We start from the raw sequence: 27687 nt of genomic DNA on the forward strand, positions 1-27687 counted from the left end.
AATGTTAGCTACCGTGTGATCCTCATAGTCAGTTTGGCCACTCTAATCAAAAAACACCATAGACTGGGCGGCGTAAACAACAGAAAATGTACTTCTCACAGTTCTGGAAGCTGGAAGGTGCCAGCGAATAGTCTAGGGAGCGCTCACTTCCTCACTTGCAGACAGCCATCTTTTCACTGTATCTTCACAAGGTTGACACTGAGAGCAAGCTCTAGTTTTGTTTTGTTTGTTTTGTTTGTTTTGTTTTCTCTTCTAATAAGGACACTAATCCCATCATGGGGGCTCCACCCTCATGACCTCATCTAAACCTAATTACTTCCCAAGCCCCCCCCCCACACACTTCCTAATGCCATCCCCCTCAGGGTTAGGGTTTCAACATATGAATTTGGGGGAACACAAACACGCGGTCCATGGCTGGCAAACGCTTACTACACACCCAGCAACACGGAAACCTCTCTGCACAGATTATTTCATATAGTCCTTGTACCACCCATAATTTAGGAATTGTCACCATGCCTTTGATATGTGGGGAAACCGAGACCTCAGGAAACAGGCCACATAAGTAGCAGATAATAGAGTCAGTATTCAAACCTAGATCTAGCATGTTTCCAATACAAGTAAGCTGGTTCAGCATCGATGCCATGCCCTGATGCCAGTCGTCATTCATCTTCCCACCCTGCCCATCTTCAAGACACAAACTGGAAGGAGCACTGGCTTGGAAGCCACAGCCTGGGCTTTCCTGGTGGCCCTGCCGGCCCTGCCGTGAGCCAGCTGGAGGCCTTCAGATCACTGACCTGAGTGCTGGTCTCATCTATAAAATAAGAGCTGGGGTCAGATGAACTTGCAAAGGTGCCACCAGGTCTCCAGATCTGCAAGCTGGCCTGAGAAACATGCAGCCATGTCTAATGGCTGCCCCCCAACCCTTCTCGCTCCCATAATTGAACTGAAGTTAAAAAAGAACTGGACATTGGCTCCATATTGACCTTTTTATTGATAAACCAAATGGAAAATAAAAAGGTATAATTTCATAAATGTGGTTAGCAGGGGGAATAGGTATAGCACTGGGGAGGGAGAATGAGGTTGGCCATACCATAGGAGGGGGAGGAAAAGTGGGGAGGGGAGGAAAAGAAAAGTTCTCGGCTAAAGCTCCCACAGCTCATCTTTTAATTTCTCCATGTCTGCCAATCATTCTTTCCTGGACAGAGCAGCTAGAAATGGTTTCAGGGCAACATCTAGTAGTTTGTCTATAAGATATGGGAGATGAGGAACTGGAGGAATATGAGTATGGGATTTTGAGGGATTCTCTCACTAGCACCCGTCACCAGAACCTGTCTATGGTGCACTGAGGGTCGGGAAACTTAATCCCGGTCCTAGCTCAGCTGTAAACTAGCTGTGTGACTTCAGGCAAGTCGCTTCTCCTCTCTGGGCATTTCCTTAGCTGTAAAACATCAAATTCAACTCTATGGCAGGTCCTACTCTAGCTCTTGCAATGCCAAGTGTGTTGACAGCCTGAGCTAGGCCAGGAGACTGGCTCAGCTTTGGAGAAATAAGAGGCCTAGCCAGAGGGTTATGGTGCTGGCCTTCACTGGAGTTTATTTTGTCAGCAGTGGCAGCAAATCAGCGTGTAAGCACACACACTTATGAGAACTCACTCTTGCTGTAAGCATGATCATTGCAGAGTTCTCTGACAGAGCCCAGATTTTGCTCTACATAGAAAGCAGGTCCAGGAAATAAGGTGGGAGGTGGGGAGTGATCCAACCACAGCAGTCACACACTATGTGGGGGCCGAGGATGTAAGGTACAGTGGAGGCAGGAGGAGGGCTGTGGGCTTTGGAGTGGGGTTGAGAGGTAGAGCCACATCAGCACCTCACTGTCTGCCATGCTGCTCGTTTCAGACACCCTCCCCTCTTCAAAGAGAGGCCTGGGTCCCTTGGCCTGGTTGAAGCAGCTCTTCAGGTAGAGATGCCACACTTGGCATCAAGATCCTTGATTCCTGTGTGGTTGATACCATCACAGCAGGGGTCAGGGTTGTCTCCATTGGCTGGAGTTCAATGAGGTAGGCTGACTCAGTCTCCCCTTGCCTTTTCCTGCTGACAAGGTCACCCGTGGCTGGCCACCCTCCTACCCCAGCTCTGAGTCTAGGGTCCCTGGACTGCTAGTCCTTCTTTGACAGCTGAGTAGTCCTCACCTGGCCTGCGAAAACTGACCATGAGACCAGGAACTGGCTGCCTCTCCACAGCCTGCATGGACTTGCATCAACTGTGACAACTTCAAGGGCAAAGGGTCCCCACATGAAGATTAGGGGAGAGGAGTCTACATTTGAGGTTTCTGTTTGAGAGGGGAGTGTGTGGTTCTGGTTCTGAGGTCCTGAACCACACTGTTTCTTGACTCAGTAGCCAGAATTCAGACTCTGGGTGTGCGTGTACATGTCTGTGAGTGTACACCTACACACATGTGGCAGGGTGAAGGGGATGCTTGAGGAAAGACGTTGAGCCTGGCCTACCTCGATAAGGGGACTTTGCACTCCCCTGGGTGAAACTGCCAGAGGCCTGTATCTGACAGCAGATTCTCCCACAGGGACACTGGTCCCCACTTCAAGGCAATTCGGCAAAGCTTTATGAAGTAACTTCACAAAAGGCACAATGGAGGCCCCCAGAGCAGCTCTGAAAGGAGTACTGATGGGGGGAGGAGAAGGGCCTAGCAGCAGCAGCCCAGGACCCTGGGGGTGTGACCCCCCTCACTGCTTCAACTCACTAGTCCAAGACCTTGAAGGACAGGGGCGTACCACTCTTGGCAAAGGACTTCATCAAACTGCTAGGGTAGATGCACCCAAGCTTCTCTGGGGTTGGGAAGCCCCAGACCCTGTAGAGAGACAGGCTCAGCCGATCCCCAATATAGAAAGGACCCACCCATTTGGCACTGCTGCCATTCCTGGGGAGGGACAGCAAGAGGACCTGGTCACCCACGTTCCACTCTTTCTCCTGGCTCTCCCTCTTGAAACACCTGTTCTCTGCCTTTTCGCTGGCTGTGTCGGCCACCCTCCAGTGGAGCTCCAGTAGCTCCCCCACCAGCTGCAGCAGGAAGACATCCATCTTGAGTCCTTCGATATTTGCAGAACTCATCTCCCACCACAAGGGTTCCATCAGCCTCTCCTGGCCCCCAGTCAGTATCTGGAATGGTGTGGCCTGGAGGGAGGAGGCCCTGAAGGCCAGGTGCAGCAAGGGCAGAGAAGCTGCCCACTTCTTGCCATGCAAGAAGATAAACTCCTTGAGAGCCCTCTTGAATTCCCAGTAGGCCCCTGAGCTCGTCAGGCAGGGGAACTGGAGGTCTCTACTCAGCGAGGCAGCCTGGGCTCCCAGGGCCAGCCCACAGCTCACCAGAACATGCCGGGCAAACTGGGGGCCCTGGGTGGCCTCCAGCCTCACAGGAACGCCCCACCTTGCAAACACATGCTGAAGCAGCACTTGGGCCACAGCCATGTGTGTGTAGGGCTTCAGCGGGAACGCTTCCACCCACCTGGTGTTGGGATCAGCCACAATCAGAACATGTTTGTGGCCCTCCTCACTTACAGTGATTGGGCCCACCACCTCAATCTGCAGGTTCGACCAGGGGGCAGTCGACCTGAGGGGCCACAAGGACTCGATAACCTTCAACTCGCTGCCAAGATTTCGGGGGATGCAGAACAAGCAGCTCCTGCAATAATCTCTAACATGCTCCTGCATCCCAGGCCACCACCCCAGCAACCGCAACTTCTTGTAGGTCTCCTCCGGCCTCTGGTGGGACCCCATGGGGAGGTCATGCACAGAGAAAATCAGATCCCTCCTGAGCTGCTTCGGGACTACCCAGACCTTGGGCTTCTTATCTCCCTTGAACAGAAGCAGGCCACTCTCCTTGTCCAGGCTGAGTGAGTTAAAGGCAGAACTGAAGGGTGAGGAGCCAGACAATTTCTGCCCAGCCTGCAACTTGGCAATGATATCTGCCAGGGTGCTGTCACTCAGCTGTAATGCCAACAAGTTGGGCCTCTTGCCCACAGTGTGGGGAGACACCATGGGAGCTGGCACATCCATTGGCAAATTCCAAAACTGCCCGCCCCCCTGTGCACCCTGCTTGGCCAGAGTGTCCACCGTTACAGCAAACAGGGAGCCACGGTAGGAGGTTCGATAGATAAACGGAAGGGATGAGAGGCCAGAGGTGAGGGATATGATGTAGGAGAGCAGGCTCGGGTGAGGTAGTGGAGCCCCATCGGAGGACAGGAAGCCCCGGGTCCTCCACAGGGGCAGGAGCTCCCAGAGGAGGCTGAAGACCCAGTTGCAGTGTGTGAGGAAAACCACAGGGAGGTGGGACTGGCCAAAGTGCTCTAGGCCGCAGGCCACGGCAGCCAGGTGGGCATAGGTTGGTGTATAAGGTGAGCAAGAGAAGGAAAGGGAGACAGGTGGGCTGGTGGGAGACAGGACATAGAGACCAAAGCCAGCACACCACTCGTCCTCACGGTAAAAGCAATAGCCTGACATGTGGATGCAGACAAACGTGGACAGGTCAGAAAAAGGAGGCAGAACCTGGAAGAAACGAGGCATGGAGGATACAGGAGTCAGCAGCCGGTTTTCCCCCAGCAGGCCCTGGAGAAGGGCCAGTTCCAGGGCCCTCTTGCCTTTGTCCTGTACCAAGAGGGACCATCGGATCAACCACGCTTTCGAAACCCTGCGGCCCTCCCACACCTCAGGATCCACAGTGGAGCGGGAGGCATAGGAAAGGTCCAAGACCACTGGGGTGTCTCCAATGCAGCAGGAAAAATGCTTGAGGGCCCAGGCCACAGCGTAGGGGCTGTCTCCCCCGGATTGGGGGCCCTCGCTCTCCTCATCAGGGAGGAGGGGTTTTGAGGTATAGGCAATGGGGTGCTTCCTCCCTGAGTGCTCCTGATAGACAGTGGCCGTCAGGGCCACCTGGCTCACTGTCACCTCCAGGTGGAAGGGCAGCTGGGAGTTGGGGGCCGTCAGGCAGAGGGCAGACACAAGGGCTCGCTTCAGGGCCAGGAAGGCCTTCTCGTGTTCCTGGTCCCACTGCCAGTCCGGCTTCTGCTTGAGGAGGCTGTGTAGGGGACCCACAAGGGCTTCGTAGTCAGAGATGACATCCCGGTGGGAGTCCATGAATCCCACGAAGAAGGAGAGTGCCGTGAAGTTGCTGGGGATGGTCATCTGGGCCAAGTGGGCTAGAACCTGCTGGCAGGGAGCCTGCCCATCCCAGGGGATGCCTAGTGACGGAGAAGCCACCGCTGGAAGGAGATCGATGTCAAGGGCTCTGTCGATTGGGTCGTGGAGGCTGAGGCACCGGAGGATTTCCTCTGAGAGGGAAGGGCACTCAACCCTGAACACCGACCCCAGCAAGGAGTCCAGGTCCTCTTCCTCGGCTGGCCTCTGCATGCCCTGTCCTTCCCTGGGCTCCTCGTCCTGCCTTTCCCTGAGCTCTTCATGCTGCCCCTCCTTCTTCTCCTCCCTGACTTCTTCCACTTTCTGAGGACTCTCTGGGGGCCTTGGATCAGCGGTGTCACTCAGCTCAGAGATGCTGGCTGAACTGGGAGGAAGAGCCTGCCACGCCTTCAGGAAGTTGCCAATGTCGGTGTCCAACCTGTACCGAAACACCAGAGCAGAGGGGCCCCATGGAATAGGGAGAGGGACAGCCTGCCCCAAGAGGTCAGCCAAAAGGAAAACCGCACCTGTGGAAGCCCTGCGGAGCCCCACCCTAGTGCTCAGGTTGGACGGAGTGCCAGCTTGCAACAGAGCAGGCCCTCAGGCAGGACCCTGCCCACAGGTACTCCCTCTACCTCCACCATGTGCTGGGATTCTCAATATGAAATTCCAATGTACTCTGAAGGCTTATCCAGTCAAAACCTCATTGGCCAAGTGACATTTTCTTTGTTTAGCCTCACCCAAGGACATTTTTTCATTGTTTTTTAGAGAGAAAGGAAAGGCGAGAGAGAAACATCGATGTGAGAGAGAAGCATCAATTGGATGCCTCCTGCACGCACCCAGATGGGGGATCACATGCGCCTAGACCAGGGACCAAACCCACAACCCCTGTATGTGCTCTGACCAGGAATTGAACCCACCACCTTTCAATTATGGGGTGACGCTCCAACCAACTGAGCTGCACTGGCCAGGACAATCAAGTGACATTTTCAACCAGTTTTAAGTCAGCGGTTTGATGAGAATTAGATGACTGCTGCTTCCAACCTGACACCAGGATGAGTGAGCCAGGGAAAGGTCAAGAGAGGGAGGGAGGCCTGACTAGGGATTTGGGAGAACACAGCAGACAAACTTCAACCACATCATTTTTTTCCCAAACTGGGAGCATGAGTCTGAGGGAAACTGGCCCAGGAAGTAGCGCCCTACCCAGAAAATCCACCACAGTCCCTTGTGGGCCCAGGGAACCGGGAGATGGGCAGCAAGGTGGCTCAGAGGAGGTGAAAGCCAGAGGATCTGAGTTACGGCAAACTAATTCTGCTGGCACCAGCAAAGGAACCTTGGGAAAGTATTTGAGTCTTAGATTGCTTATCTGTAAAATTAGGACAGTGGTCATGTATGTCAAACTCAAGTTGTAAGGACCAAAGAGGATAATAAATGTGGAAAACAGATCTACTTGGCATAGACTTTAGACACAGTTGCTCTTGCACACAATGGAACAAGGACGAGGCTGCAGCACCAGTTCCAAAAGCATAGCACTGGGAAACCATCAACGGCCCTCAACCGGAGATCCCATACCGATGGGTTCCCCTGTGATGCAATACCATGCAGCCACTAAAGTGAGCCACATGAATTAACCTCTGGAAAAAACAATAAAAATTGAGTACAAATGACAGTTGTGGAAGGATACACATAATATTAAAGCACGTGTGCAAACCTGTAAAGCTGCAAAACTATACTGGAAGTGGTTTACGGATGCGCAAATAAGTGGGAGAAGTGTAAAGACGTGAAAAAGTCAAATCACTAGACAAATGCTGGCTGCCAATCAGGGGAAGATTCTGCTCAGTCCCCGGACGGGCTGGGATGCTGGGGAGGCCCATTACCTGTTTGGCTTCCTCAGAAACTCGTCAAGGGTGGGGCCATCACGGCCCAGGGGGTCATCGGGCACCATGAAGAGATTTCCCGCAAAGGTGAAGGGCAGCAGGCTGGACACAGAAGAGAGGAGGCACATTTGCAGGGGAGCCCTTGACCCACCCACACCCCACTGCTGCCTGGACGTCTCCACGGGGGCAGAGACCCACATCTCTCCTCGGCAGGTGTTGGTGGGCACTGTCCTAAGGACCCTCTCCCTGCCCAACACCCTGCTGCCGGGGCTGCCCGACAATCAAAGGGAAGGAACAGCCCAACCCCCTCACCGATCTTTGACCATCAGTTTCTTGGAATTATTCATCAGGATGTGGAGCTGCTCATTGGTGACGATGACGCCATCTGTCTCCTCTGCCAGCTTCACCATGAACCTGCAAGGAGAGAGGGAGTCACTGATGACCAGTGACCAGCCCCTCCCTTCCTGGGCCTCTGGGGAAATGAACTTGCAGCTTCACTTTGTGTTGGACCAAGACCGCCCTTGGTAGTGGGAAGCCAGGGCTCAGGAGCCCATCCCCCATCTGTGGGGGTATTTGGGATCACCACTAGCCCCTGGGAGGGGAACTGAGATGGATGCCTCCCAGCTGTATATACAAACACAGACCCTTATTTCACACATAGGCATTCATAGATACCCACACAAACCACACAGCCGTTCATACCCAGATGTGCATTTTACTGCTTCAGTTTCTACATCTGTAAAGCATTAAATACCTCCCATGTATTGCTGTGAGGGTTACATATTGAAGTACCTAGCTCGGTGTCTGCCCCAGAGCATACACGCAAATTTTCCATTGTTATCCTTCACCAACACATAACATTCATGTAGTACACATATAAAAGCACACATCTGAAAAAACAAACCCATTTCCCAAGGATCACTTCTCCTTAATCTCTTTTACCAGGAAAGAAAGAAAAGGCCACCTCCTTAGGCATTCCCTGAAAATTGAGTGTCCTGCTGCCCCAAACATGTTATTCCACTAGCGCCCAGCAGAGGGCCTTCTGCAGAAAAGCCATCTTCCCTTGAACCCAGGCCTGAATCTACATGTACTTAAACACCTCACCCAGGGGCCTCGCTCTTGAAGGAGACATGCCTGAGCTGCCCTCCCAGCCCTTCCCAGGCCTGAACACTGAGCAGGTGCCAGGTTTTTGGAAAAGTGGGGAGAAACAGAATTTCTCCCTGTCCGGCTTGGAAGGCGCCTTGGCAAAGCCAAGACCCATGTCTGCCCAGCATGGACTCCAGCCCAGGCCCAGGGGCTCTAGGAGGGCCTTCCTGCCCCACAGAGGCTGCATCACAAACACCCCCTTGGGCACACTGGTTGTGCAGCCATGCTGGGGACTGGGTGCTTAGGACTGACAAGTAGGGAGGCATTCAGGCTTCAGCTAGGAGACGGGGCCAGTCTAACCATATTCAGAGCCCAGCCAGAGCTCCAACCTCACATAACCACACACATACCTCCTCCCAGTGCCAAGGCTGGGGAAGGGAAAGATTGAAGCAGCTCCTTGAGACATGAACTTCAACTCAAAATCAGCTGCTTGGGGGAGCAACTCACTCAACACACCAGGAGTCACTTGGACTAATCCCATCCAGGGTAGCGGGTCTCAGTTCGTAGGCCACAGGGAAAGGAAGCCTGTTAACTAAGGGCAATGGCGCTGCAGAGTCTCAAAGTCAGGAATGCCCGCTGGCCTCGGGTAGAGCCGACACTGGAGCCCTCTCTCACTGCGTCCCTCTCTCTGCCTACACAGGGTCCCTCTCTGAAATGACCCCCTTGGACATGTCTGCCTCCATCTCCAGAGAGCGGATGAGGCAGGACTCCACCTGACACACCAGCCCAGTTTCCAGAGTCCCACAGAGGCCTGGGGACCGACACACCTGTAATCATAGGTGGTGATCTTCTTGCCATTCTCCAGCTGAGAGGGAGTGATGGAAAGCATCTTGAGGGAATGGAGCTTCGTCAGAAAGTGGCTCTCTGGAGGTACAAGGCAGAAGACAGAGATCGTCAGAGGAAGGGCTACATGGAAAAGGCCATGGTAGGGACAGAGGCAAGGAAGGAAAAGCTGGGGGCTGCTGCAGGGGCTGGGGGAAGGGACAACTCACCTCTCACCCTCCGGTTCTTCTTTAGTTGCCAGGTGGGTACAAACACAGTGACTTCTCGGTGTCCCCGGTTCCAGAAATACTGCACTGCCATGGCAATGCCACGGCAGGAGAAGAAGTGCTGAAGGCCGTGCCTGCAGGCGCGGTGGGACGTGAGGGAGCCACTTCCTGACTTAGGAATGGCCCTGCCTCTCTCCCTCCCTCAGAGCCTGGGCAGCATAGCGGGCAATGCCGGGGCCCCAGCATCAGCACCACAGGCAATGACAATGCCTTTCTCCCTTCCCTCCATCATTAAATATTCAGTGAGCACCTACTGGGTATGCTCACCTACTGTGTGTGTAAGCATGTGTGTGCATGGGCACAGGTGTGTGGGGGTCTCCAGGGCAAGAGGAGGAAGAAGGCGAACTCTACACTCACAGAGTTCAGATTAGAGCTGGGAGCAAACATTCGCTGACCACCTACTGTGTGCTGGGAGTGCTCAGCACAGATAACTCTACTGTGTTGGTACATTAAGTGGTTTTGCATATATTTGTGCTGACACACACATAGTAGGTGCTGTGCAAAGAGGGCCACCTCTAAGGGTTGGTCAGGAAAGATTTCATTGAAGGGGCCTGCGCCGGGCCTTACAGTTCCGGCTACACATTTGAAAGCTGGCCCGGGGTGGACTGGTGCCATGTTACATGAGGCAGGCTGCAGTGGCAAGAGCCTGGGCCTCGGCAGTGGACAATCTGAACTCACAGGCCAGCTGGACCTCTTACTGGCTCTGGGACCTTGGGCAAGAGTCACCATGTCTCTTGAGCCTGTTTCTCCTTTTGTCAAAAAGGGAAAACAGAAACCTGCACTTGCAGAGCTACTGTGACAATTCCACACACATGGTTTAGCATGCGGTAGCCACTCAGCATAGGTCACTTGCCTTCCACTTTTCCCATGTGAACCCCACGTCATCCATATACAGAGGTCAAAAGAAATGCCCACCCTGTCTGCCCAAGAATGCCCTGACCCAGCTCCCCAGCATGCCCAGCCTGCCCCATGCTACTCACACCATGGCCACGCTGCTGCCATCAATGACCACTCGCCGCAACCCCTGGTTCCCAGGCTCTCCCGACAGGTTCAGCTCGAAGGGTGTATTCAGGGCCTCATGGTATCTCTGAAAGCTGGTCACTGTGCTGTTCGCCTGTGGTTGTCGAGGCGGCTGCCTTGGGGCCCCCTCCCAAGCCCCCAGGAGCCCGCCCACCTGAGAGGGGTGCTTACTACTGGGAGCCAAAGTGCTGCTGGACCGGAGGCCCTGCCTCCTGGCCTCCCCCTTGTCCTTTGGGAAGGAAGCACTGCCCCTCAAGGAAGGCTGGACCTCTCTCAGGAGCTTGGCTGCATCCAAGGCCGGCCCTGGATCTGTGAGCGCCTTCTGAGATGCAGGCGTTTTCGGAGCTCTGGAGGCTTTGGGAGCCACAGGTGCTTTGGGGGCCACAGGTGCTTTGGGAGCTGTAGACCCTGTTTTAGCTGCAGGCCCACTTTGAGCTTTCGATGTTTTGGGACCCGCAAGTGATGTTTTGGCTACAGGCATTTTCTGAGCTACAGGAACCACTTGAGCTGCCAGTGCCAGTCGACCCACGGCTGCCTTTTGAGCTGTGGGCCCCCCATGAGCTGCTGGCTTTGTGGGAGCCAAAGGCACTTTGGGGGCTGCAGATTCTGAGTGCACTGCAGGCATCATCTGGGCTGTAGGCACTTTGGGGGCTGGAGGCAGCACTGGGTTTGCGGGTGCAGTTTGTGCTGTGGGCACTGGGGTGGTCACAGGCACTTTGAGAGTATCAGGCCCTGTCCGAGCATCAGGTACTGACTGAGCTGTCAGCCTCCCTTGACCCACAGATTCCTCTTGAGTTGCAGGCACCCCTTGCCCTGTCAGCAGCACTGGAATGGGCCCTTCTTCTGGCCCCTTACAATTCCACTGTACACTTTCTTGATCCCCCGGCTCACTTCCAGCTTGGTATTGGGACGTAGAGGTCAAAGGTGGCCCTACCTGTGGAAGTCCTGGACTAGCTTTGTCCTGTATAGCTGAGCTCCCTGAGACCACCAATAAACTCACAACTTTTGGGGGGGTCTCTGCCCTTGAGCAGTTCTGTAGGGCTGTCTCTCCTCCTGGCCCCCCTTCTGGTCTACAATCTGGGCTTTCCACACTGGGCAAAGGAACAAGCTCCTTCTGCTTCCACTCCAGGTTTAAGGGCAAAGGACTCTGCCCTGGCAGCTTGAACTGAATGGGGCCCAGAGGCCTCTGCCAGAAGGGGAAACTGAAGCATGCCTGGGACAGGAGCCAGGTCAGGTGGAGGGAATGCAGTTCATTGATCCTCCAGAAGGTTGCAGCAATAGCCCCTGGCCACAAGGGCCCAAAGGCCGGCCCCGGGGCCCAGGCCTTCCAAGATGGGCACACACCCAGGGCTGACATTGGAGGCTGGAAGGGGAGTTTGTCGTCCACCCTCTGGACCTGCCTCTGCTGCAACAACGCTTGTGAGTGGTTCGCAGAATCCTGGCTGCTGGCGGCTGGCACCGGCCCTTCCTTGCGAGCACTGTCCGTACCACTTTGGTGGTTGGAACCAACCCTGGAGGAAGCCCAAGTTTGTTGGAAAGGTGAGGAGGCCAATTAGGTCCCAAACTCTTTCCTTGGGGTGGGGAAGCAGGGGCAGGGGCAGAGATGCCAGACTGACTCTCCAGAACTTACCGCACCAGCTGGTTTGCTGTCTCCTGCTGTGCATTCTGTCCCGAGGTGGCTCCCAAGCTGGTTAATCTCTTTGAGTTTTCTGTGCTCCCGTTCTGGAGGGCCCTCATCTCCAGCAAGGGCCCAGGACCATCTCCCGTGGACGTCATGGACGAGCCTTCCTTCTGCTGGTGGGGAAGGCAGATGAGGACCTCTGGGTTGGAGCGGGTGTTGGAGGTGCCAATGCGGCTGAGCCACTCGATGATGTCCTCCTTGCCCGCAGCATCCTGCACCAGGCTCAGCAGCAGCTCCTGGACTGCTGGGGGCAGCTGCAGCAGTTCCCCTGCATGCTGGTCACCACGGATCCAGATCAAAGCCCCAAAGGCCCGGGTCACCTCAGCCTCCCAGATCCCCCGGGGGGTAAACAGAGGGGCAGGGCCCCAGCGCAGCCGCCCCACCAGCTCCTCCAGCCAGTTCTGGGTCATGATGAAAGACTCAGTCAGCCCTCCCACCATTAGGGAGCCAGGGGGGCCGGGCACCAGGTAGGCCAGGGTACTCCAGCAGAGGCAGTCGAGGAAAAGGCCCTGGGCCCCAAGGAAGGTGCAGTGCAGGGCTGGCGGGTAGCGAACCTCCTTCCACAGCTCTGGGTTGCACAGTCCCTTCAGATACTCCTGCAGCCACAGTGGGGAGAACACAAAGGAAGTCATCCCTTCAGGAGGCAGCCACTGGCTCACATGTCCCCATCCAGAAGACGCAACCCCACCAAGCAGGTGCCCTCCCCCTGCCTCCCAAAAGCCAATGACTGCCCCATGGCCACCCCCTCTCTCCTTGGTCCTGCCTCCTCACACAATAATTTCTGTCCAGGAAACTGACAGAATGGGGGAGCCCTGGAGAAAAGGGAGCACCCAGGTTTGGAGTCAAAGGACCTGGCTCTACTTCCAGTCCGACCTCAGTAAGTTAGGTTAACTGTGGGAAATTTATCATCTTTTCAGGGCCTCAGCCTCTTCACTTGTATGACAGGTTAAATGAGGTACTCCTAAGGTCCAGTCCTACCCTGACATTCCGGAATTGTGAAATAGCCAGGGGGAGGGGAGATGCACCCTCCACGTGCCAGGAACTTAGGTGACCTGGAGCGAGTTATTTATCCTCCCTGTGTCTACATTTGCTCATCAGTAAAATGGAGATAATAGTTCTGCCTCATTAGGCTATTGTGGAGCTTCGGTGAGTTAATACACAGGAAGTGCTTGGCCTAACGCCTGGCATGGCCTATTCCCATTTTGCAGGCTCAGAGGGCTATGCAGCTTGTTCAAGCTAGAGGGTGACTGGGCCAGGACCACAACCCACATCTGTCTGACCCTGAAACCAAGGCTCTTTCTACTTCCTCACGCTGACTACACATGACAACAGGGTAATCCTGTGGGATTCTGGCTTAATCCACCTTCAGAAAGTCTCTAGCACAATCTGTACCCGTAACCATGGTAACTCTGTGGCCCAGAGGGGACAGAGGAAGAGGGGAGGAGATAAGTCCCTGGGCCAGCATCCAGGAGATAACCTCACAGATACACACAATATGTATGTACCAGAAGAGAGGCCTTGGGCTTTCCGGGCAGACCAAGTCTTTAGCTTACAGGGCTTGCACACTCAGTCTTTAGCAGTCCCTGGGATGGGAGTGGTTGGCTTCCTTCACTGCATGGCTGAGTCCCACCAGCATGAATCCAGGAGCTCCAAGGGAGCAGGAGCACTCCCTCTTCATCAGCCACCCCCTGGCTGACTGCATTTGCCCTCCTGTCACTCCATATCTCTGTGTCGATAACAGTCACGTTCTCCCAGCTCTCTCCAGACAGTTCCATTAGAAAACAAATGCTCCATTTTGGATCTCCAGCAGCCATCCGAAAGACCACTCCAGGCCCTCTGCTCAGTGCCCAGCCTGTCCTTCCCTGCTCCGGCCTATGCTTACCTCTTCCATCTACGGGAGAGGCCCAGGTCATAGACTGCCAACCCCTTCCCCAAAGGGCCCGAAATGCACCCAGGTACTTAGGCCTGGGTCTAACCCCTTTCTAATAAGTCCAAAACCAGCTCAAAACAGACATCCCAAGCCAAACCCTCCCACCCAGAATCTCAGCTGGACCCAAGGGGGAGTCTGACCAGGTGTGGGATCACTCTCACAGAACTTAACAGACTCCTCCGTGCACACCACGTCTAACCACATGAAAACAATATTCAAACATGAAGACGTGCTGGGAAAGAAGATGATGTCTGGTTTCTTTCTTTTGTTCAAAGAGCTTAAAATATTTCTTGTACCATTAACTATTCAATATTTTTAAACTAAAATATATATAGAAACTGAAATATTTTTCAAAATAATAAATCTGAATATTTATTGAACGCTTACTATGTGCCACACATTATCTCATTGATTCCTCTCTCAGCCCTATAAGAGAATTACTATCATCCCCATTTCAGATGGGCAAGGATGGGCACATGTCCTAGGTCACAGAGGTGACAGGCTGGTACTCTTAGCCACCCTGATTCCAAAGTCTGGGGTCTTAACCAAGATGCTGTCTATACTCTCAAGGAAAGAAAAGGAAGGAAGGAAGGGAGGGAGGGAGGGAGGAAAGAAAAGTAAACAACAGGCATTTACATCCAGAAAATACCTGAAGAAATTTCCCTGCACAAAGTCCATCCAGACCTTTTTCCTCCAAGAGGAGAAAAAGTAGAGACAAGGCAGGAACAAAATAAGCACAGAAAAAGTGGTGTGTTTGTAAAAATATATTGTCCAATGTCCTGCAGATCACTGTCCATTCAACAAGTCATTACTGAGCACGTATTATGTGCCAGGCACTGCTCTACGATGACAAATGTCAGCAGGCATGGAGGGACAGCCAGTTCAGACTGGAGGGAAGGATGCAGAGACAAGCGTGCTGAGGGCAGTCATCAGCATGCCCTTTACCACTGCACCATCTTTCCAACCTGGTAGAGCTACTGATGGGTGTGGCCAGCAACCCAAGAAAGTGAAAGACACTCAGCTCAGGAAACAAGACATTTAACAACAAAAAAAAGGCAAAGAGATGCCAAAAATGACAGCAAACAGAAATTGCAAGATGACAGCTACACAGGCCAGACCAACCGAAGGAAGGATGTTCCAAGAAAAAATGTGGAACTGAAAGAACACCTTGAACTGATAGATTGACGTTGTAGAAAACTGTAGTGAGAGGCCACTGAACATTGTAAAATTAGCAATAACTACAAAGAAAAATAAGCATATTAAAAAGCAAGGGGTTCTAAACCTCAGTGAAATAAAATAAGAAAGAAAACACAATCATAGTACACTTCAATGCTTAGAGGTTAACGATATTTGCATGGGCATCATGATGCAAATACTAAATATAGATGTAACAGAAAATTGAAAATTAACTATATTGGGGATATAGAGGGGGTGGCAATGTAAGGAAGTTAAACCCTCACCTACAATAATAAGAAGTAAAAAATAATATCTAAAATGGATTAATCAAAAGCTAACAGTACCTACAATTTTTTTTTAGGAATGTGGAGATGTGCAAATGTCAGAGCAAACACCGTCTACAAGGAAGGGCACGGAAGAGAGAGTCGTGTTGGGAAGGACAAGGCAGGGGTTCAGTGTGTTCTATTGTGAGCTTTTCCAAAATTATTGGACTTTTAAATTATTAATTACTTGGATAAAAGAAAAATGAAGTTTAAAAAAAAGGAGAAGGGCTCTGACCAGTGTGGCTGGCTTGGTTGGCCATTGGTGCACAAAGCGAGAGGTCACTGGTTCAACTCCCCATCAGGGCACAAGCCTGGATTTCAGGCTTGGTCCAGGTCAGGCAAAAGGCAACTGATCAAAGTTTCTCTCTTTGTAATCAAAGTTTCTCTCCCTCTTGTTCTCCCTCCCTTCCCCTCTAAATAAATAAATAAGCAAATAAACAATCAAATAAACAAGGAAGGAAGCTCCTTCTTCTCAATGAGGCGACAGAGTGGCCCCCCAACAGACACTGAGATGCAGATCTTTGTGAGACCCTGACTGGCAGGACCATCACCCTCGAGGTGGAGCCCAGTGACACCACCGCAACCACCAAAGCTAAAATCCAATACAAGGAGGGCATCCCACCTGAGCAGCAGCTTCTGATCTTTGCGAGCACTCTCAGATGGCGACATTGAGCAAGACTCCACCCTGCACTGGATGCTGCATCTGCAGGGTGGCATCGCGGAGCCGTCCCTGGCCAGCTCTCCCAGAAGTACAGCTGCGACAAGATGATCTACCACAAGTGTTCCACCCACCTGCACGCCCACGCTGACAACAGGTCACAAGAACAACCTGTGCCCACGAAGAAGATTAAATAAACCTCCACACCACAACCTTGCCACAGGGCGGCCTTCTGCCCGAACCCTGTGACCCTGGGTCCTCAATAAAGTTCCCTGTTCGTTGGATGAAACAATAAAAAAAAAGAGAGAGAGAGAGAGGGTAACGTGCCCACAACACAACTAGGGGATAGCCTTGATTTGTAGCATTTGCCAATTTATTGTTTTTTAAAAATATTTTGGAAGCCCTTTTTTTAAATCCTCACCCAAGGACATGCCCATAGATTCTAGAGAGAGAGGAAGAGAGGGAAAGAAAAATCTACCCTTGCACATGCCCCAACCAGAGGCCGAACCCGCAAACCAGGCATGTGCCCTGACCAGAATCAAACCTGCAACCTTTAGGTTTAAGGGACAATAGTCCAACCAACTGAGCCACAGGTCCAGAGTACATTTGCCAATTTCTCTGGTGTAAAGACTCCCATCATGCTGATTTCAAACTACCAATGGGAGGCCACTGGTTTGCAAACTTCCTGAAATTTTATTGGAGCCAGCTCCAGCATACCCCTGGCCTCCACCAAGGTCCATGATACTATGCTCACAGTCAGTGTGAAGCAGGGATAGATGAACTCCCATCTGACAGCCAAGCCAAACATCAGCAAACCACACCCTGTCTCCCAGCTCCCTGAACACAGTCTCTGGCTCCTAATCAATGCCCTCTCCCATCTCCAAAAAGAGTCTCCAAAAAGGGGAGAAGCAAACATGCACCTCTCCTCTGGTCCTCACATCTTTGCCCAGGAGGACAAAAGGGCTTGTCCCTGGGCGACTCAGGTCATTACTAAAACCCTCCTTTCCACTTGCTGATTTCACCTCAGTGGCCAGACCTCCCAGTGTTTGTCTTTGCTGCCTGGGAATGTGATTCCAGCAATGTCTTTATTTTTTAAATCCCACAACAACAAAACAATGTAAAGACACTCTAGTTTGTCAAAGATTTTTCCTGGAAAACCAGCCACATATGATGTAGAATCGCAACCCAGCCCTTCTCCAGATAGGTCCAAATCCTTCTTGACCCTGCTTCCCCTCACCAACAGGCCATCCTTATCCTCAACCCTCCTACACCCTGCAACCTCCAGTCTCACTGAGGCCTCTCTGTCAGTTGGCCTGTGCATCGTAGGCCATTATCAAAATGCATGATTCTGTGTCCCTACAGCTGGAATCAGGATAAGCCACAGGGCCTCCACACAGAAACCTTAAGACATCTTTACACTGACCTTAGAAAGCATTTAATCCAAGCTTCTCACTTTACAAACAAGAAGACTGAGACTTAAGAGAGGGAAAGGACTTGCTCAAAGTTACACAGCTAGTTAACAACAATAACCGACATCTATACTCTATAGCTCTGCACATTTTGCAAACGTACGTAAGCATGTATTGTTTCAGCTGATTCTCACAACCACGCCATAATGTGGGTGTTTTTGTATTATTTTCTAGATGTGAAAATAGGCTCAAGAGAAGGTAAGTGATTTGACCCAGGTCACCCAGTTAGAAGGGAGCAAACCCCAACTCCAACTCTCTCCACCACACCCCTCTGTCCGGGTGTACCTCGGTGGCAGCACATTCAGCCCGGATCTCCTAACTCCTGGGACAAGCCTTACATTCCCTACCTTCCCTGCCCTACTTCCAACCCCCTCATGCTATATTTCCATCTTAAACAGTGTCTCTCCCCAGTGGAAGACAGGATGGGGGGAGCTGGAGGAGCCACTGGGTACATTAGCAGGGCCTGGGGTGTGAGGGCCCCGTCCCTGATCCCCGAGGAGGCAGTGGGAGTAGAAGCGAACAGGCCTGGCGAAGTTGATCCAGGATTGAAGAAGGAGCGGGGGAGCTGGGCACCTCAGAAAGCGCCAAAAAGATTAAGAACCCAAAACAACCCAAAGACTCCTCTTATTAACCCACCCTATCCCAGCTACTGAAAAGTCTTCATCTCACGGCTCCTGCACAGCTGTTTGAGGGGTAGGCACCCTGCCCCTCCCCCAGCACCTCTGTCAGAATTGGAAAAACTGCTGAAGCAGCAGCTCAACAGAGGGGCTGAGGGAGGAACTTTCCAGGCTGCCTGCCTGCCCTCTGGCCAGTGCGTTCTGGACCTCCCCCACCCATGGCCTTGACCAGTTGGGATGTTGGTATAGACCCAGTTGGGGTGGTCTGGGGAAGAGGAAGGCTGTAGCATTCCTGCCAGGAAAAGATTAGATAAAGGAATCCTAGGGAAGAAGGAGACCTTGGCCATGATTGGGGGTCAAAGGGAGCTTGAGAGGCCCAAGTGTAGGAGAAACTTGTGAGAGAAGCCAGGGAGAATACAGAGAGAAGCACTATGTCCTGGCCTATCCAGTGCCCAGCCCCATATGGCAGGTCCTTTCATCTGAAAGCCCATGGCCCTCCTTCCAGATTTCAACCCATCCCTAAGGGCTGGTGCCTTCCAGGGCAGCGGCACCACCACCCCTGAGCCCCTGCAACAGGCTGCCTAGGACATCAAGACTGTGGAGCAGGGAGCCCAGAGCTCTGGGTTCCTGTCCCAGCCCCTGCCACCCCCACCTATCGGACCCTGAGCACTTAGGCCCCCTGACCCTCTCCAGAGTCCGATAACTCATCTGCAGTGCCAGCATTGCTTTACTAGCATCTCTAAGGTCCCTCCAGTCCCAGCACTCTGAGAGATTCCACAGCGCAGCCCAGGATTTAAGGAGACTTAAAAAGAGATAGAAAGATCCTCTTGGTGAAGAACAAAGAGGTGTGTTGCAGAGGCCATAGAACTGCAGGACCTTAAGTTTTTCCCCAGATGGAAGAGGGGAGTTGTGGATGCTGGGGCCCTGGCCAGGGAAGGCTCAAGGGGGTACACACGCTGGGGAGCCTCTCTCAGGGAACTTGAGGGACAGAGGTGGCACGCAAGAGAGGGGTGGGGCTGAAAAGAAAGAAGAAACCAGAGGGAAGGAACCAAGACTGCAGATCTTGAAAGAGGGGAGGATGGCCCAGTACCTGCCCGCCATTCTGCCGAATCCAGATCCCGGGGCCTCTAGGGATCCTTGTCTCCCCCGGTGGCAGCGGAGTGGGAGAGGGGTCTGACAGGAAGGGACGGGTGGGGGCGGGAAGAAGCCGTTTACCTTGGCTTTGCCCATGTTCTCCTTGGGCCCCTCGAGCTGCAGCCAGAAGTAGGGGCTGTCCGGACGGCTCTGGTAGGCGTTCAGCTTCACCCTGAAGATGCGCTGCACTTGCAGCCGCTGCCGCTGCACACGGGGCTTCGATTTGGTCTGCACCATGACCCATTCCTGAGCGGGAGGGTCGCCCCCTGCCAGGAGCATGGCTGCCCCGCCTGCTCCTGGAAGGAGGGAGCCCGAAGTGTCACCGGGGTCACAGCGCGGGAGGCTCCCCAGCCCCCCGTCGGAGGAGCCCAGGCCACGCCCCCTGCTCCTGCGGCGCGCTCGCGCCTCCGCTGGGGTCCTCACTGCCGGCTGACCCACCCGCCCCCCGCTCGGGCGCCCGCCCGCTCAGGCGCCCGCCCTCCCGAGCTCCGTCCCTTTCGGCGGCCGCTACCGCGACAATCTCTTCCTGCCAGGGGTTGCCGCTGGGGGTGGGACCGGTCGGGCTCCCGCCGCCCTTCCCTCCGCCCCCAGCCTTTCCCCTTCACCACTCCGCCAGGCCCTCCGGGATGAACTCCTCCGACTGCTGGGCAACTTAAGGGGGGGTAGGTAAGGAGGGGCAGGCGAGGGGTGCTGGAAACCTCTGCCTTCCACTCAAGTTTTGAGCCCAGAGCCAGAATCTAGGGGTCTAAGTTAATTTCCTTCCACGTTCCCCTTTCCCCAGTGGAAGGAAAAGGAAAGGGAAGGAGGGGCATTCGGATGAGCCTGAAGGGGCTAGGTTTCAGGGATCTGGCCTTTCTCCCGGTTCCTCCCTCCCACCCACTGCCTCCCGGGCCTCTCCGGAGAACGGGAACCTGTGCCCACTCCTTCCCTCAAGGAAAGGGTTAAGAGAGGACTGGGTGGGGAACCCAGGAGGCCCGAGCCCGAAGAAACTCTGGGCTGGAAACCGGGCCGGCAGGAGACGGTAACAGCACAGCCTCCCCACCCTTCCCCCTAAGTCTGGGGACGGCGGGAGCTGGCAGGCCGCCCAGACCCTCCTGAAGCCCCCGGGGCTGGAGGGGCCTCCCTGCCCCAGTTTTCAGACTTGCCTTGTTTATGAAAGACTTTTTTTTTTTTTTTTAATAGCAAGCTTGAGTTATGCCCTGAGGCTTTAGGATGGGAGTGAGGGTCTGGTGGGTAACACGGACTCTGAGGGTTCCGGTTGAGGGAGGACTGACCCATGACCCACAGCCAGCTGCTTGGTATCAATGGTCAGGGACTGGCCCTGGGCTGGGGGCCACTTCCAACACTGGGCCAAGGAGGCATCCCCAGCACAAAGGACACCTTATGCAGCCCTGTGGCCTGAACAGAACCTGGCTCTGTGGAGGGCACAATCTGCATCTGGGCCTCAGTGACCTTTATGTTCCAAACCCAAACCAAGAGCCACAGTCTAACAACAAGTGTACCTATGGGGACAAAGGGCAGTGGACTTTAAATCAGAGCTGCCATGGAACATCTGGGCTGAGGGAACATCGAGTTTTTGTGTGTGCGCAGGCCAGGACCAGGAGTGCCCCACTGCAAGGAAGTGGCCCAGCTGGGGGAGGGGAGATGGGCTCACACCACTCCTAGTCTGGACTGAACTGGGCCCAACCAGTCCAGTCCCACACCCACTTCTGCTGCTTCTCCCTAGATTGGAATCCATATAAGGAAAAAAGGTGATCTATATCACCTCTGTCTCCAAGGCCTTGCTTGAGCTCTGCTACTTGTCACGTCCCTAACCTGCCCTTCTACAGCCCCTGACTCCCAGACTCCCAGAGTGAACTTGTATCTCTCCACTCTTCCCACCTCTAACTGCTCTCCCTTTATCAAAAGAAGCTCCTGACTTACTGTGTACTTCAGTTACTCCTCTGAAGCGAGGTGACAGCCAAGCACCCCTGCTCCCCACTAATAAATATTAAGTCTTGCTGCTCTCTTCCAATTAACTGTGGACCTCGAGCATCTTAAAGGAAAGCTCTCAGCTTTAATCCTATGTTCAAATCCCATGTAGAGGGTGGAAATAGGTAAAGGTTAGTAGTCAGGTGCTTGATAAATGGGAAAAAGTGGGTAATTTATTTAAATTCTTGTGCCTCTGTTTCCCTTAGCTCACAAAACGGGGGATAATAATACCTACAGCACAGGCTGTGAAACAGACCACACAGGTACAGCTACCACACCCGGCACATTGCCTAGCAAGGAGGAAATGTCCAATATGTTTTCATTTTTCCTCTCCAAGTCTTGTCAGTTCTCCACCACCTCAGCTCTGACCGCTATGTCACCATACATTCCCAGAGATTCCTCTCCTTCCTATCCTTTTGAATTTCACTGCCACATATATGCCACCAGTCTGGCTCCTACATCAGGCTCTCCTTACCCCTCCTGCTAACCCGTTCCCTTCCTGCCTCTCCACCTGAGTGTAGTGGAGTTAGTTTGATATCCTGGTTCTAGTCCCAACTTTGTCAGTGATGAGTTGTACACTGTTAAGCAGGGAGCTAAATCCCTTGACGTCTCCAGGCTTCCTCATCTAAGGAATAGATGGAAGATAAATAAATAAGGCCAAATTCATTCATTCATTTAACAAATTCAACACATATGTATTCAGAGCCCACTATGAGCCAGGACCTAGGTACAGAGTCTTGACTAAGACAGGTATCTGCCTGCCTTCGCAGAATAAACGGAGAAAGAAGAAAACAGCTGTGATTTCAAGGAATGGTACTGCACACGCATTGCTGGAAATAAAACAAGATATGGTAATGGAGAGTGCCCCAATGGGACCTCTTTGGTTGGGGTGATGTTTCAGCTAGAGGGAGAGCAAACACCCGGGCCCTCAGATGGTGACACCCTAAGCACTAAACAATTTTTGATCCCTGTCTCTCCCCAGCTGGAATACATCTAGCCATTCCTTGACTACAATATTATGTTAAAACTTGTTTGATTGTTTTGGAGGACTTCCTTGCCCTGACCCAAATCTACCTTCCACCCTGTATAGAAAGATCCCAGGTCAAGTCTAAATAGAATCAGATATGTCTAGGCATGTTGGTCAACAGGGTAGCACACCCTGTGGTGGGCCTGTCTGCATAAGGAATGAGGAGCCTCAGGGAGAAACTCCCTGTGATCAAAGGACTGGCCTGCTCTGCGATCCTGACAGTAATAGATCTTATCCCTCCCAGGCTCCAGAGGGACAGGCAGTTCTGTCACTGGAAGACCTCCCCACCTAGCCCAGACCATTCCCAGCCCAATTCCTGGGGGTGGGGGTGGTGAGCCCTGAGACCCAGGCAGCCTGCTTGGGATCTTTTGTGTAGAGCAACCCAGAGGGGAGACAGGCTCCTCCCCAACTTTGCCAGGGTCCCTGGCCAGCTTGCTTTCCTGGAGGGCCTCCCATCAGAGAAGTGGCTTCCCAATGGCACATAGAATGGTCAAGACTTAAGATGGTTCCAAATGAGCAGGCGGGGGCAACAGCCAAGGAAACTGGAGTTACTCTAGGTATTGGGGGAGTGGTAGCGCCCCCTGTTGGTCAGGATCTGGGTAGGAAATCCAGAGTCCCCTCAAAGGGATGGCTGATGGAATTTTAAAGAATAGATATTTTATGGGGATGTGGGCAGGGTTAAGGAACACCAATAAGAGGGGGGTGCAGTACTCCAGGGCTAGTATGGAGGAAGCTGTAGGCCTGAAAGGGAAAAGGGAAGAAGTGGTCACTGGAACCAATAGGCCAGAGCTGGAGCTGTAAACAACCACAGAATAGGAACTGTGACCTTTGGTAAAAAGTCACAGCCATTGAGAAGCTGTGGCTCAGCATGGAGGGGGTCACCTTTCAATTCCCTGCTGGTGCCTACCATTGGCCAAAACCAATCAGAAGTCAAAGGGCAAGGAAGTGTGGTCAAGACAGGCCACTGAAGTCAGCCTCAAGGACACAGGACAGGCTGGAGAAGAGCGAAGGGGAGAACTAAAGGGACACCAAATAGTCAGCAATAGTCACCCTTTGGCCCTTAACGCCCACAGGCTGATGAAGTCCAAGAACATTAGCATTATATGAATCTCCCCTGCACCTCCCCCATAAACACTCTATCTCAGGAACAGGGCTGACTATCCCTGAGCTCCTATTCAGAACACAGGGCTTAAAGGCAAAGGCTTGCACTCAAATCCCAGCTCCATCACTATATCGGTTTCCTAAAGGTGTCTTTACATGTTAGCACGAGTGGGTGGCTTAAAAAAACAGAAATGCATTCTCTCACAGTTCTCGAAGCTGGAGGTCCAAAATCAGTACATGTAAAACTACTCTAAGCAACTGGTGCATGAATGGACAAACTATTCAGTGGAACAGACCAAAAATCTAGAAAAGTAGAACATCCACACCCCGGAATTTAGTATTCTGACAAAAGCTCTTCAGTCTACGTGTATTTTTCCATAAATGATCTTGGGACAATGGGGAACTCTTTGAGATAAAATAAAATATCCACACCTCACCCCTACACCAAAACAAATTCCTGAAGGATCAAAACTTTAAGTATCAAGAATAAGATTATAAAAATACTATAACAAACCATGGGAGAACATTTTTTACTCTTACACTGGGAGAGAAAGGCCTTTCAAAGGATGGTACCATATTAGAAGTCATTTAACAGGTGTTCACAGATGCCACCACACCAGCATCACTCTTGAACACCAGAGTGACTTCTAGCTCCCTGAGCTCCAGCCGAAGAAGGAAGGTAAATAAGTAAGGAGGTCTCTGTATCATCACTCAAATGGAGGGGTGGTAAAGCACCAAGAAAGCAACTGGCTACAAAAGCCTCTTGCAAGGTCCACCCTCTTCTGGAAGGGTGAAGAAACCTCATCATTGCAGGCCTGGTACCATGTCACTGTGTGTAATTAGACATTATCAGAAGTCCACTGAACTTATGATTTGCAAACTTCCCTTGCAGTGTCTGGTGTGCAAAATTGCTCAGGACTTCAAAACTGATCTGCCCTTCCAGAGAGCAACTTACTGGTGCTTTGCAGGAGGCATATGAGGCCTGTCTGGTTAGTCTTTTTGAAACTCCAGCCTGTGTGCTATCTCCATGCCAAACATAGAGCAATTATGCCAAAAGATATCCAGCTAGTATACCACATACCGGAGAATGTGCTTAAGAATCTATTATTATGGGAAATGTTGCCATTTTAAAAATTTCTCTTCTTCCTGTTATTGTTAGTTCTGAACATTATATATTTTTTCCCATGGGGTCAAAAGGTAACTAAGTATGTGATTGCAAGTGGAAAATTGGGGACAGAAATCAGGTATTGTCAGTTTTTCCCTTTTCATTTGTGTGTGAATTTTTAAAAATATAAATGTAGGGACAGAAAGCATTAATGCAAGTCAAACTGTTTCAGTGAACAAGTTTCAGCAGTTCGACTTTATAACAATTGTAAATAAATCTGTTAAATTTTTCTGGACAATGCCAGCATTTGGGGTTTTTTTAACAAGTTTAATTTACTTTATTTTTCTTATATAAAATTATGTGGCGGCCACAGCTAGAACCTGCCCACTGCCCTGGCTCCTCTGCACGGACATTCTGGGGAGGGTCTTAACTAGATGGTCAGTGAATCCCTGTAGGGAAGCCCGGTGAACACAGTCTTTTGCCAGAGGTCAGGGGTGAGAGAACTCTGGGTCTCAGAGATGGCATCAAACGTGGCCTTGGCAAAGTTGCCCAGGGTAGCTGTGCAGCCCCTGGCTGAGGTGTAGCAGTTGTTGATACCAGCCATCAGCAGCAGCTTTTTGGGCACCGGGGCTCAGATGATGCCAGTGCCCTAGGGTGCAGGGATGAGGCACACCAGTACAGAGACACAACACCGGGTCACCTTCCAAGGGGCAGTGTGTGGCTTGCTGATCTTGGTTTCCCAGTAGCACAGGGACAATAGAGACCTTGGCCAGGGTGATGGCCCCACGGATGGCAGTGGCTACCCCTCTGAGTGCTTAACACCCAGACCAGCATGTCCATTGTAGTCCCCAAAGGTGACAAATGCCTTGAACCGGGTCCTCTGGCTTGCACGTGTCTGCTTTTGCACAGGCATAATCTTCAGAACCTCATTCTTGAGGGATGCCCCCAAGAAAAAGTCAAGGATCTCAGATTCCTGATGGGCAGAGAAAAGAGATAGATCTCCAGGGACTTGACCTTCATGTCCTTGCCTAGGCATCCCCGTGTGGTGACAAGGATCCACTTCTTGTCCTTGGCCTTGCCTTCATGAGCTTTGAGCTTTGTCGCCTCAGCCCAACCTTGACCCCAACCCCCACCCCGGCTGAGAACTCAGTACCAGATGCTGCTGCCAAATCCTCCACTGAAGCTGCCACAGCCTCTGGCTCCAGGGCCCCCCAGGGCCTCCCCACAACACCGGCATCATCCACCATTTGGTGTTTCTTTGGAAAAGAAGATGGATTTTTTAAAAAACAAGAAAATTTCTTATTGATGACAAAAAAAATTGCTTCATACATTCAGTTACATAAATATAGAATTTTTCCCCATGAGAAAATTAACACCATAAACAGAGTCAGTTAACAAGTGAAAAGCTAGCAAAATATATTTGCCAATTATAACACAGACCAAGGGCCAATTTCCTTAATATTGAAACAGTTCTTATGAATCAATAAGAAAAAGATTAACTCAATAGAAAAATGGACAAAGTATATAAACAGCACACGTAAAAGGAAATATAAGTACTTCTTAAACATATGGAAAGATGCACTCTTCAGCACTAATAAGAGAAATGAGAATTAAAACTACAGCTAGATGGCATTTTTCACCTATGCAGTAAGAATCAGCAGTGTTTGCTAACACACAGGGTTGGCCATTCTCATACCCAGCTGGCTGGCCCTCAAGGACAGCACATGGCAGTATCCATCAAAATCTCAAATGGGTATACTCCGAGACCCAGCAATGGCACTATAAGAATGTATGTTACCAATATATTCTCACAGATACTTAAAAAAATATGAGCAAGCCCACGCTTTGCAGCACTGTTTGTTACGGCAGCTTGAAATAATCAGTGTGTGTTTTCATACAATGGAATACTGGCATTTTTTTTTAATGGGGGTAAAATTGGGCTCCTCTATGTGTCCAAAGATGAAACTATACCCAAGACATACAAAGTTGAACTTTATAAAGCCAAGTGCAAGAGAAGGAGTGCTGGGGGGACCATCCAACTGTTGCTGTCCCAGTGTGCTGGCCACACCCTCACCTTGAGGCACGTTTACATTGTCCGAAAAGAAGCCGAGGCTTCACAGCCTCCCTTCACATAGGCCCTGCCAAAGCCAGCTGTTTGCACGGTCCTGTGTTTCTATCAAATTTTCAAGAGAGATTTTAACCCCACTGGTTAAGGTCATGGTGCCTTTCCCTTCAGACTTCCCTCTGCTACACTTCCCCTTATCTCAGGTGACATTGGAGTGGCCAAGGGCATTTTGGGGATCTGGCTAAGGGGAAGTGGGTTGCAGATACACGACTTATAGGTTTCGTGGGATAGATTTACATGACTTGCCGTAACTTCCATACAGACTTAAGTAATTATTTGCCATGCCTGAGCCAAAATGTCTTCCAGAACTATTCCTACTGCCTGTGCCCTGTACCACCGCATCTGAGATGGTCACACAAACTGGATATTAAGCAGTTAGTTGTAATTTTAAAACACTATGCTATTTTTTTGAATTTTAAAATGTTTGTGGTATTTATGTTCTTTAAAATGTGTAATTTAGTTTGATTCTTCTGTTTTGTGCCAAAAATTAAAAGCCAAATGCAGAATACCTTGCTAACCTCTGTCTTTAGAGGGAAAAAAAAAAAAAAAAGGAGTGGCCCTCTGATTGGCTTAGTCCTCGGGAGTCCAGGCAGCCTGACCCTGGCTGCCCTGTTTGAACCCCCAAAAGAGAAGCTTTTGTTAGTGGGAAACACATGTCCTCTATTCCATAAGGGTCCTTTGTTCCCCCTACAGAGATCCCAAAGCCAGAGTTTCTCATACCCAAGTGGTTTGCTCTCTGTCTCTCCTCAACTATATTACAAATTAACAGGCTGACTCCATTGTTTCACTGTTGGCAAACATTCGAGGGACAGTCTTTCATGCTGGTGCTGGCCCTTCTGTAGGACAAATTCCTAGAAACAAAATTGCTGCTTTCAAGGCTGTTCATGCTTAGACTGTTCTCCAGAATTATGGTGCACTTACGCTGCTAAAAAATTATGTGGCCAATAAAAATAACGAGGTAGATAATTTGTCAATTCCTTAAAGTGGGGGAGCAGGGCACAGGCTGCAAAACAAGACACATAGTGTGAATTTAAAGAAAAGGCGGGCCGAGGTGGGTAGGGAATGTGGAACAAGACTTCCACTTCCCCTTTCAGC

General features: G+C 51.6%; 1 protein-coding gene and 1 pseudogene across 1 annotated transcript; both read right to left on the minus strand.

Moving 5' to 3' along the window:
• Positions 1-989: 989 nt before the first annotated feature.
• Positions 990-19749, minus strand: NYNRIN (NYN domain and retroviral integrase containing). Its single transcript, XM_024555833.4, has 8 exons — positions 19345-19749; positions 11906-12552; positions 10236-11786; positions 9199-9329; positions 8974-9070; positions 7373-7474; positions 7061-7162; positions 990-5622 (listed from the first exon to the last, which is right to left on the minus strand). The coding sequence occupies exons 1-8, from the start codon at positions 19540-19542 to the stop codon at positions 2754-2756; spliced, it is 5697 nt and encodes a 1898-aa protein (XP_024411601.2). The 5' UTR covers positions 19543-19749; the 3' UTR covers positions 990-2753.
• Positions 19750-20004: 255 nt separating this feature from the next.
• LOC112300824 (small ribosomal subunit protein uS5-like) lies at positions 20005-25714 on the minus strand (annotated as a pseudogene).
• Positions 25715-27687: the final 1973 nt, after the last annotated feature.

Source organism: Desmodus rotundus, chromosome 7 (genome assembly GCF_022682495.2).
Source record: "Desmodus rotundus isolate HL8 chromosome 7, HLdesRot8A.1, whole genome shotgun sequence".
Taxonomy (NCBI): domain Eukaryota; kingdom Metazoa; phylum Chordata; class Mammalia; order Chiroptera; family Phyllostomidae; genus Desmodus; species Desmodus rotundus.